The sequence below is a fragment of the Crocodylus porosus genome, unplaced genomic scaffold (assembly GCF_001723895.1).
Source record: "Crocodylus porosus isolate Cpor-Errol unplaced genomic scaffold, CroPor_comp1, whole genome shotgun sequence".
NCBI classification, from domain to species: Eukaryota; Metazoa; Chordata; order Crocodylia; family Crocodylidae; genus Crocodylus; species Crocodylus porosus.
The window spans coordinates 11497627-11509719 of record NW_017728927.1 but is presented as its reverse complement, the minus strand read 5'-3'; the positions used below and the strand labels follow the sequence as shown (position 1 = coordinate 11509719).

The 12093-nt window shown below is 43.0% G+C and overlaps 1 protein-coding gene across 1 annotated transcript in view; it reads right to left on the bottom strand.

The window, feature by feature from the left end:
* The window catches only part of LOC109314709 (cytochrome P450 3A21-like), a 17494-nt gene extending 5746 nt beyond the window's left edge, over positions 1 to 11748 (bottom strand). The window contains exons 1-8 of the mRNA XM_019542014.1: positions 11552 to 11748; positions 7515 to 7608; positions 6479 to 6531; positions 3764 to 3863; positions 2871 to 2984; positions 2312 to 2400; positions 932 to 1080; positions 421 to 548 (exon numbers count right to left, since the gene is read on the bottom strand). Coding sequence (XP_019397559.1) covers positions 421 to 548; positions 932 to 1080; positions 2312 to 2400; positions 2871 to 2984; positions 3764 to 3863; positions 6479 to 6531; positions 7515 to 7608; positions 11552 to 11622 — 798 coding nt within the window. The 5' untranslated portion in view covers positions 11623 to 11748. The remainder of the gene's footprint in view (positions 1 to 420; positions 549 to 931; positions 1081 to 2311; positions 2401 to 2870; positions 2985 to 3763; positions 3864 to 6478; positions 6532 to 7514; positions 7609 to 11551) is intronic.
* Between the last annotated feature and the right edge of the window lie 345 nt (positions 11749 to 12093).

The window sequence follows — 12093 nt, the reverse complement described above, 5'->3', positions numbered from 1 at the left end:
CCCACCTGGCAGGAGCCAGTGAGTGCTGGCTTTTTTTTTTTTTAAAGGGCTGGGAGCTGGGGTGCATTCATGTATATCTTCTGCTATTTCTCTCTGATTCATCTCCTCAGTTCCTCCTCATGGATGATCACATCTTCAGTCCATTCACGGTCAAATGAAAAGCACTGCAAACCCAAACTGAAGTACAGACTGGTTTGTGTTTTACTCTGATATAGACCTAAGTCACCGTTGAATGCAATATTTTCTGTGCCTCTACCAGGACTTTAATTCAGGCCAAATTCTAAATAATCCTAGCTTTCAGATGAGTAGTTGTTTGACTTTAGTTCCTCTTTAAATACTGTTTCTTAAAAAAAAAAAATTTCACTTATGCTAACTAGGCAGAGAATATCCTTTTGGCTCTATCACTGAGTGAGTCCTTACCGTATGAGCCTCCTCCTTGCGGGCTTCCTTAATTTTGGTGACTGATTGCATAAAAAAATCCAGAGCATCTTTTGGGAAAATGTTCACACCCAGTTTCTTCATAACAGGATTAAGGAATGGAAATGCCCCTGAGGGAGAGAAAAATTCATTATAAAACTGACACAGTACCCGCACAACAAAATTCGATGTATTAAGATGTCAGAAAATATTAATCAAAACAGGTAAATCCATTTTGATACTTCCTACCTGCTATAGGTTAGAAGGGACAAACATTAACTTATACCAGTTCAACTCAACAGACTACAAAAGAGAAAATACTTCCACAGATGGTCCAGTCACTAAATATACTATCAATAAAAATTATCATAGAATTTGGCCTGGGTAAGTCCATCCTAGTCTCATTAAGGCTGGAGAGTTTAGTTTCCCGAGATATTATCCAAGAAGCAGAAAGGAGCAGTATCTGATACCATTTCATCCTTTTGGCATTTCCAGTGAGTTCAAGCCAACTTACATAGCAAAACAAAGACTGGGGAAAAAAAGTCAAACTTCACGAGCTTCTTAGCTTCCTTGACAAATGGATCTTTAGGATTGTTCATGGAATCAATGTTCACGCCAAATGAAGTGCTAGTGACCACATCCATGCTGTAAGCTCCAAACACCCTAGGAAAAGATAGGAAAGAGGGCACTGATTAGGGAAATGAAGTATGAAGCGAATGGTTAGAAGCTTTTACTTTCTTCCTAGGTTGTGTCCTTGAATAAAACATAATATGCAAGTCAATTTTCTTCCTCCTGCTGAACGGGGACAAGTTATTCAACCCATGGTATCACATCGGTGGAGAAGGAATCTCTGTTTTGTAAAGCCTCATTCAGATTTTGCACAGCCTAGATTCCTGGTGGTGTTTCTCAAGGTATTATATGGGGTAATGTGTTGACTCGCATGCAGTCTTTTTTCCGGTGGGGTTGGTCCTGCTTATGTGCCTGCGATTAGCTTGTCATCGCATAGCCGTGGCCTTTTAAACCTAATACTGAATCGGTAACATCTCTTTCTGCTCAAGTAGTAAAAGCTGTGCTTTTGAACCAGGAATGTTCTGTACCTACTGTGGTATGTTTGGTGACAATTAGTTTCTTTATAGTTATTATCACATAGCTTTAGCGTGATGTTCTGGGTGTTCTCCAGACTTGCAAGTTGACATGGTCCCTCCCTAGATCATCCTATCACAAGTGTTATCTGACCCCAAGTTCAGTTCTCACAGAAACTCTGCTACATTGCTCCTTTGTTTACTCGTTAATTGTTCTCTAATTTACTCGTTACTTCGTTATAGTAAGTTAGAGAAACTGGAAGTGGAAAAGGTCTGCTAGATCATCTACTTCACCTTGCCAGTGAAAGATTGTTCCCCTAGTGTAGGACTGTCCTACTTCTGAGCGGCTACAGGCTGCAGGCCCCTCTGGGCTACCCCATACTGCCCTGTCCCCACGGGTAGGAAGCAGAGGTTGGAGGAAGGAAGGGGAGCCTGGAGAGCTCAGTAGCAGCAGGAGTGATGGGGGAGCAACACCTGGGGGAGAACCGATGGGCTGTGAGCTACCCCACTGTGGGCCACATGTTACCCAGGTTGGCCAGTCAGGTTACCCAGGTTGCCCGTTGTACAGACCTGCTACAGAGTACAAGAAGATAGTCTCTATAGATGAGTTTCTAGTGTTTTGATCTTTTTAGCTCTCAAACAGTCAAACAACAGGAGTTCTACCTCTTGTTGTTGCATGTGGGTCCACGGGCCTCACTTTCAGGCAAGTTGCACTGATATTCTGCCTAAATCCACGTTCTAAATTTCACCCAGTCCTTCGGCTAGCCTGAGGATAATTTAGTAGTCCTACTGTTTCTGGGAAAGCTACTCACTCTTTTACACTTATGATATCATTCTTTTCCACTTGCTTTTGAGCATTTCTCACCAAAATGTCCCCATAATGCTTCATGATGGGAAACATCTGAAACACAAACAAGCTTAGTCAACTTAAAATATAACTATTATACAGTAGCTTTTCTGATTGGTTAAAGCCTGGGGAAGAATTTCAGGCATTTGCAAATGCGATCCCTTCCTGTTGTCAGGGCCTTCTTGTTTTCAAGCAGGGGTGCTCAACCTGGGGCCTCTGGGTCAGATCCATGGGTACGTCATTGGGCCTACAGGGTTCCCCAAGGTGCGGATATTTGGTGAGGTGGGAGCAGCCACTCCCCTGCTGCTAAATTTCCAGGCCTGCGGGGACCCCCCAGGATGGATAATAGAGCTAGAAGGTTGGGTGCTACTGTTTTTAAACCTTTTCATTCTTTTCATTATGGAGGCCAAGTAAAACAGGCCAATTTAAACATTTGATTCTGATGGAAGAGACCAAGTCATCGTATCTCAACCCAGGTGCACTGACTTAGTGGTTTAGCTTATGACTAACCCCCTGGGCTTTACCTCCTTTAGTTTCCCACTGGTGAAGGTTGGAGAGAGCACAGTGCGAATCCTCTTCCATTTTTCATCCTCAGCTATGGAGATGGCAGAGTCCAACACGCCGGTTGGACCAAAGCTCTGGCGGGGAAGGTAAAACCTAATTTATAACTTAAATTAACAGGGTACCCAGTCCCTCTAGAGAGGATGGAAATTCATTAAGGGATTCATTGTCCTCCCACTATTTCTCTTCATGTCATGGTGAGTATCAGTAGAGTATACATATATTTCAAAGGAAGTTACAAAATTATGAGAGGTCCTATTATCACAGGCTGCTTGTTTGCAAACTGGTGGAAAATACTTAATGACTTTTTAAATACTATTTGCCTTGCGTTAACCCTCAGCTGTGAGAGACTCCTTGCTAGTCAAATGCAAACACATGCATGCCTGAGCTCTTGTACCTCCTGTTCACTTCGGAAGCTTATAAACTCTACAAAAACTGACAGAAACTTGCAGAAATGCATGCACACGTGGTAAAAGGTATGTGCCCTTGTGCTACCCATGTGCAAAAGTCAAATTCAGCTCTCTTTGGTTAGTGTAACTCAGAACAGAATCGCTCTTTGGATCCTTTTTATCTGAAAAGGTTGCATAAGGTTTAACAGTTACTGCAGTGAACTCAAAGAGCTTTCAGTGAGAACAGAAGTACCCGGTACTGAGGTCTCACCCCTACACATGTTGCTTTAGTTCAGGTGTACAGTGCAATAAAATGGGCAATTGGCTAAATCTCAGGTGTACATTCATTCTGCATATATTGAAGGTAACAAATGCATGCTTCTGAGAGGTGTTTCCTGTAGCATTTGTGTTTTTGGTATAAGACTTGTCTACACCTTTATGAAGTGGATTCAAGATTGCAGTCCTACCCGCCGGTTAGTAAACACAGTGTAGCACTCCTTCACTAGCACAGTTTTAATGACTGTAGGATCCACTGTGCCCAGCACAGGTTGCCGGCCATCATAAATCCTATAAAAAAGGTAAGAATAACCAATTACTCTGCAATAGAACAGACAATAATGAGTTAAATAGAGGTTTTCTTCTGCAACAAGTTTTCTTTGATACCTGCAAAGCATCCTCATACATTTTTTATTGTAAAGGCAAATAATTGAAAATGAAAAATAGATTTTTTTCCCCTGCAATCTTCATTTAGAGTCATCAAAGAGCTACTGGTAACAACAGCAGGTAATAGATTTGCAGAGAGCGCATGGTTTTTAAGTTAACGATGCTCATTTAATTTCATCCCATTCTTCCTAGATGTGCTTCCTTCAAATACTCTAAGTATCTTGTCTGTCTCCTTGATGTTTACACCCCTCAAATGCATGTAGATAGCTCTCTACAATTCCTCATTTTGCCAAGGAATACATACTTAGTCCTTTTAATCTCTCTTTATAAATCAATCCCTTTTCACTGCACTAGGAGCTAGAATATGCTGTTTTCTGTATTAGGCTTGTAATGAAAATGTCTTTTCATAAACAGACAAGTGATATGGGTTTTCCGTGACAAAGGCATCTGAGCAAGTGTCATTAGCAAGTGCCTCTACAATGTGATGGGAATAAAAATGGGAAAGTTAATCAAAAAGAAAAAAAAAGCATGTGCAACAGGACAATTCCCTTATCTTATCACCCAGTTAAAAAAATCAAACAGAATCCATCCAATCTCTTTGCAAGTGTGAGACTCCTAAGAAATGCCCAGGTATTGTTGTTAAGTTTCTCATGATGTCCTGATTTCTGACATGAATTTTGTCCATGTTCAAAAAGCCCAGCATTTCTCACTGCTCTCAGTGTGTTAAACTGTAAGATGTTTTTAGACATATTGGCTGCAACCTCCTCACATTCGTTCCTTGCTAAAGATAAAGATTTCCAAAGGCTGCTCTCAGGGAGCAGGGCTTTTTTGAGTGTCTTGGTTCTGCACAAGAAATGATAATGAAACAATGGGTAGGGAAGTGGCGTGTAGCTTGCTGTAGTGGGAGCAAGGTGGATGTGAAGCAGTGTGGAGTGCAGAATGAGACTGGGATGTAGGAGACAGACTAATATAAGAGTAACAGGGTAGAAAATGTGATGGGCAGGAGAATATGAGAAAGGGAGAGAAAATCTGGGGGTATCTAAAAATATTTCCCTTAAATTCTTCAGCAATGTTTGCATTGCAATGTTGCAATGACATTACTCAAAGAAGCAAGGAATGCTCCATGTGGAGAGTCTAAATTATAACTATATAGACAAAAGATGTAGAGAACATCCAGTGCTGGATGAGAAAAGTGGTAATGCAAGTGTATTACCTTTCATGAGGGCAAGGTCACACTGCATGGTACAATGCACTGTTGTATAGAGACACCTGAGATATCTCTGGACCCGAAACAGGATAGGTGTATTAGTGTGGTATTCCACTAGAAATAGTGCCCAGAAGATAATAGCCTGGGTAGGCTGCCAACTAATGCAGCCAGCCTTCTTCCAGTATCTGGGCTGGTGCATTCAGAGATCACTGGAGTTTCTCGGTATGGTGCTGCGCTGTGCTATGTAGCCATATCCATGTCGGCAAGGTAGAACTTGGAGCTTTTAATCATAGAATGATAGAAAATGAGGGTTGGAAGGGACCTCAGGAGGTCACATCTAGTCCAACCCCCTGCTCCAAGCAGAGCCAGCCCCAACTACATCATCCCAGCCAAGACTTTGTCAAGCTGGGCTTTAAAAACCTCCAGGGATGGAGGTTCCACCACCCCTCTAGGTAACCCATTCCAGTGCCTCACCCCACTCCTAGTGTGAAGGTTTTTCCTAATATCCAGCCTCAACTTCCCTTGCTGCAACTTGAGACCATTGCTCCTTGTTCTGCCATCTACCTATATTTCTGTAGCAAGGAAAATCCTCAGTGCTATTGTTGCTGCTCTTTTGGTTCATTCCTGCTAGTGCAGGTTTTAAGCGAGAGAACTGAATTCCTGAATGAATTCTGCTGGATCCTGTTCCCACTAAAGCTGGTGGGACTTTTGTTATGGACATTAGAAAAAACCAGAGCTGGTCACTTGGCTTTAGACGGAAACAGCTTTCACCTTGACAGGTCTGGTTAAAATGGAGAAAGATGCATGGAGTGCTCCATACGGAGAACCTAAATTATAATTACACAGACATTATGGGCTCCTATACACCTGTGTAGAGCCTGATCTGATGCACCAGAAATCCAGCATGTCAGAGCAGGCTCGATTAATTGAGTCTGCAGGGGAGTACACAAATGGACACGCTTCAACAGCCTTCTGTGTCACGTGGATCAGTGTCGCCGCGTGTCTCTGAGCTGAAAAAATGGCAGCAGGGTGCTTGGAAATAAAGCACATTCAATGAGCTTTCGTTCAAAGTGCCCTGCCACCATTTTGCCAGTGCAGGAATTCACGGCAGCACTGATACACGTGATGTGTGGTCTCTTCTAATTAGAAGGGCTAGCTAATTAAAGCACCCAATACCGCATCCCACAGCACATGTAAAAATGCCCTAAGACTTCACCTTGGGACCGATTTATTTTTTCCATCAACAGATTTAGATTTTGGATGAGCCCAAACAACTCTACAATAAGGAGAATTCCCTGCTGAAAATACTTACCCCCACATTTTCCCATATTTCTGAAAACACTCATTATCGAAGTCTATAAAACCCTGTAGGAAGGAATTGATAACAGAATTAAAAGTTGAATGAAAGTATTCTGACAGCAACAATGTCAGCACCTACCAAGACCCCTGAGTTTCTATATACGAACAAATAATGTCCTTGCACAGACATTCACATGGGCTTCAATTGGAGGTGCATATAATGCAATTGGGAGTGCACATAATGATGTGTGAGCATATTTTGGTTTTTGTTCTTTATCGTGATACTTTTAAACTGTATACATAGCTTGGGTCAACAGCTGAGGGATGTCACTTGATATATCTACCTGTTTGTTGACTACTTGTGTATCAAGGCATGAGCTAAAGAGGGGGAATATTCCTTTGGACCTCCCTTAGGGGCCTTAAATAAGCTAACGGCTGCCAAAATGGTTTAATTATTGAAAATGAATGAATAGATAAAAAATGTTCAGTTACAGTAAATTAACACAAGGGACAGCACACTGCTCCTTTGAGAAAGCACTGTGTGCTGCTTTAGCTGGCATATGCCGGGAGGAATTGGGGGTCCTGCTGAGATGGGAAAGTGCTGTCCACAAAGCTGAGCAAATCTCTTATATTCCACTTTTGAAGCTTACATGATTCTTTAGGACTTTGTAGGAGACAAGATCCTTCCACTGTTACCATTAGGTAGATGTGTACCTAAGGTAGGATTATTTGCCTAAGCTTAAGGTTTTGGCAGAGACTTGTAGACTTGTAAACTGCAAAAACTGAGCAAATGAGGACTGCAAGCCATCTACATCTGTTTGCCTTTTTTTTTTTTTGAGTATTCACTAGGGACTCTCCAGGTCCTTTAGAGGCGCTGTCCTGATTAAGCTCATGGTCTGCCATACAAAGGTCCTGCACTGCCCAGGTCTGGCCCTCACACATGAGAATAGACCTTGCTTAGGACATAACCCCTCCCTGCAGTGTAGGCATTTAGGTGGTGTAATTTGTACACTTATTTGGGGGGAAAAAAGAAGCCACCAGTTACTCACGTTGTGATAATTCATGACAGTTCCAAAGAAAGGCATAGGCTTTGGCCCAGGAATACCCAGTTTCTTAAATGTACCATACGGCCAGATCCCATATCTGTAAAACAGAAGAATTTGAGGGTAATCTAACAATGATAATAGCCCTACTGTGGCTGTTTGGCATCAAAGCTTTCATAGGCAGCAAAACTATTAATTTAAAGACAGGGCTCATGCTGTGGAAAGTATGATCCAAAGCCAAATATTTTCTAAATCTATTTAAGAGATAAGACAATTATTCCTGTCTCTCAGATCTTCAGAGAGACGATCCTGAAACGAAAATGTCTCATAACGGAGCAGGCACCCAACAGAAACTAGACCTTACGAACTTCAGGTTGTAGGGAGATACAAAAAGGAAGACAAATCTTCAGTATTTTTATTATAGACAAATCAAAGATTAGCCAGAAGCGTTGTTCTCGAGGGGGCTTCCAGCAGGACTGTGTTGTAGGGTATTTAGGATCCACCTTGAGATTGTTCTCTGCCCGCTGGAGTCACAGGAGGTGTCTAGCCCAACCAAAGCTGTGCACGTTATATTTCTTATTTATTTAGCATAGAACTAGGCTGTATCCTGCGTTGTCTTGTAGAGCCCTTCCAGGAATCAGTCTTCAGAGTACTTACCTATTTTTCTGGGCTTGCCTCTAGTTATGGTAAACAGAGAGAAGAGGTGGTTGCAGAAGAGCCAGAAGACAAAAACAGATAATTGTGGGATTTCTGCTAGGAAAATGCCCTGTGCTCAAGGCCTGCCCACCAAGACAAGTTCCAAATACATGCAGAACAGGGTAGGTTATGAAGTGCAAGGTCAGTTAAGCCCAGTTTTCACTCTGCCCAAGGCAGGGGGTTGGACTAGAAGATCTACAAGGTCTCTTCCGACCCTACATCTATGAATCTATAAAGGCAAAATTAACCTCATGCCTGGAAATTCAGTGGAGAGTTCGGGGTCAGGCTGGACTCTTGCCAGGAGCTCAGCCTAGGGTTTCACAATGTAAATGGTCAGCATTGAAGATACCAACCTTTAAAGCCAACGTTAACTATGAAGGCAGGTGTAATTTATTCTTCTAGTCCTTAGCCCATTTTAGTAGAGGAAGCCTCATCTTGACAAGTTTTCCATTATTGGCATTTCCAAATATTTAGTCAAAATTTATAAAAAATGTCAATGAATTTTTATGAATTTTGGACCCTTTTTAAACTCTCTATCTCCTGCAGTGGGGTTCTCAGCCTTTTTAGGCCTGAGGCACCCCTTGTTAGACTTGAGCCACCCCTCAGAATATGCCATCTCTTAGCTTTCACTCATTTTTTATTACAGAAAAATAACAGCGCTATTCTTCTGCTGCAAAGAACTCAGAAAGACCTCAACAGGTCAGAATGGTTTAGCACTGTGGCTTCCTATTTGAAATCCCTGGGTTTATCTTGTGATTTGTGTTTGCACACCTAAAAGTGCTAACATTGTGAGGCACCCTTTGGAAAGATCTTAAGGCAACCAACAGTGCACAGCTCCCACGTTGAATATCACTGCTCTTCTAAAGAGTGTCTGCACATTTCTCAGCCCTTCATCGCTGCTCAGTTCTACATCATTGTGGTATACCTCTTACAGAAAGCTGTGATTATCTTTCAGCTGAGAGGGCAGTAGAAGGTGTTTCCAGAGATGAGATTCATCTCCTATCACGGTTGTCACAGTAAAGCTTAGAATAGCCATGGAGTGCAGTTACAAAGATGGACGATTTGTTGATGGGCAAAGCGTTAAGATATCAAAGTTGGGATCAGCAACGGCCTGAAAGTAATAAGCAGAGCATAGCTACAAGGGGTCTTCAGTGGCACTGTCCTCCTCAATTTAAGCCATTCAGGGGACATCTAGATGCTTACTGCAGAATAAACTAATTAGCTCCACAGTAAACAGCTTGCATCTACATGTGCGGCCCTATTTGGCAACAGGAAGCTAATTAACTCCACAGCAGGCTAGTACTTGTAAATACAAGTACTGTCCTGCTGCAGAGTTTGTTCATGTGCAGCAGCAGGCATGTAGACGTTGACCCAGCTGACTGGGGCCCAGGGTGATTCCCTGCCCCCTGCCTGCTGACTAGCCCCACACTGAAGGACTCTTATTGCCCAGCCAGCCCCTCTGTAGCACATTAAGCCAGGCTGGAGCAGCCCTGGGCTGGCAGGCTGAGCCCCTGGGCCCCTGCCAGTCGGAGCTGCTCTGACCTGATTCAACGTGTTGTGATCCCAGGCGCACATGTAAAAACCATGCCTGGGAGCAATAAATTCTGGTGCAATATGCTCTTGATCACAATAAGCGTTAAGCTCTTCACCTTAATATTTGCAACCTGCAACTAATGCTTGTAGTTATGTAATCTCTACAGCGCACCAAAGTGCTATGCTAAGACGTTCTGCTTCCACTCTGCACAGCTTCCAAACTGGAAGTAATATCACCTCATTACTGCTGTGTTCCTTTCTTGTGTTTTTGCTATTTTGTTTGGTCATGTGTGGGTAGATGTGGGTATATATAACACCTTGCAATATGCATTAGATATCTATCATAGTTTACACAGGTTCTGTTGATCGTGTATTCTGTTTCTAGGCCAGTTGCCAGATTATCCCAGTGACCAGGACTACCTCTTACGGCATGTTTCTATAGTGCTTGAAACAAGTCTCTGATCTCAGCTGGGAGCCTGATATGTTACTCGAATGCAAATAATAGGTAGTAATAATCTCCCAGAGGCCTTAAGAGCAGGAGTGGATCCAGAAGGGGTGAAGTGATATGGCTTCAACCCTCCCTCCTTTCTGACCAGGTCACAGGATTAACAGCTGGGGACTTCTTCCAGTCCCAAAGAAGTTAAGAATTCCCTCCCCCACCGTGTCCCCTGACCTCCCTGTTCCCTCCATTCCTGTTGGCCACTGCTAGTGTTTCCACTGTCCTGGGGGTGAAGGTGTTTGTGTCCTGCTCCAGCCAGGCTGGGCAGGGGATGGGTTTAGCTCAGGGCAGTGGCAGCTGCAGGTGCAGACAGGTTTTCCCTCCCAGGCTGGCTGGGAACACCTGGGGGGAGCAGGCAGGGTGGAAGAACCTGCTGCCGTCCCAGGCTGAGTCCAGTCCCTGCACAGTCCAGCTGGAGCAGGACTTGATCTCCCCTCACCCCTGGAACAGGGGGGCACCAGCAGCAGTAGATGGAGGAGAGGATGGGGAGGGGAGTGGCAAGGAGGGGAGCACAGGGGGGAAGGAAAGGAAGGAATTCTTATCCCCAGCTACTATTTCGCACCGCAGTTTGTCCACCCAATTGCAGGGGAGAAAGGGGAGGACCAGGGGTACAGCTTTGGTTGCTGTTCCTGCACCCCCTTTGTGAAATCCTGGATCCACCCCTGCTTAAGAGGTGGATCTTTAATAGACAGCTGTTTAACGACCCCATCAGGAAAGGGCATCATGAAATTAAATTGTTAGAAGATGAAGCTTAAAAAAAAATACAGAGAAAAATAAAGCAAAACCTTAAAGAGCAAAGACAATCAGAGTGACAAAATATGGGTGGATTCTCCAACAGCTACAGTCTTCATGTCAAGATTGGATTTCTTTCAAAAAGTATGCTAGAGTTTAGACAGAAATCATGGATTTGATGTAGAAATGATTAGCATGAAGTTCTTTGGTCTGTGTAATGTATGAAGTCAGGCTAGATGATCAGAATGGTCCCTTCGGGTCTTAGAAACAGATGAAACAGTATGAGTCTCCTACCATCCTAGCCATGGTCTTGTTACAGCTACAATGCTTTGTAACCTTATCACTGCAATTCATAAAAATACTGTGTTCGTATATCTTCCTGGGGCAGAGTAAAGATGAAATGACTGTCTCTTCCAAGCAGAAATTCAGCTCATCAGAGATCTGTGAGCTATGCATGTAGAATACAGACTACTTTTCACCAGTGGAATTACCACTAGAATTAAGACACTTGTTGATCACTCTCAAAATCTTGAAGGAGATTTAACAGCACAAGAAGACAAATAGTCGATAGACTTATACTTACAGTAGCAGGAGACCTAGGAGGACAATCAGCAGAGCCCAGGTCTCAATGGAGAAATATGAAAGGAAATTCATCTTGCTCTCTTTCCTCCTTCAGTCCAGTCTTGCTCTGTTTGTCGCTTCTGTGCTCTTGATGGCTTTCTTGGGTCAGTGAATGAATGTTTCACAATTTCAATCTGTTTCTCTGCATGCAGTGACTAAATGCAACTCAGGTTGCCCTTTTATTGCTTATGCAAGGGGTGGAGTTGAAGCCAGAATAATGGAAAGGGGCCGGTATATGTTATATCTCTTGCTACATAAGTCTAATCTCTAAGGGTGCCTGTACACATGTTGATTTTCACCATTTAAATCATTCTAAAGCCATCACTTAATACACATGGGCAACTTTAGACTGTTTTTCAAAGGGCAAAAGTTGCCTTCATTTAACCTTGTTTTATGAGTTTTAAATGCAAGGTGAACTGTGGAGGTGTGTCACAGCCTGCCTAGTTCATCTTTATTACACATGTATTTGCCTGGGGCTTTTCAAAATGGTAATTAGCTGCATTG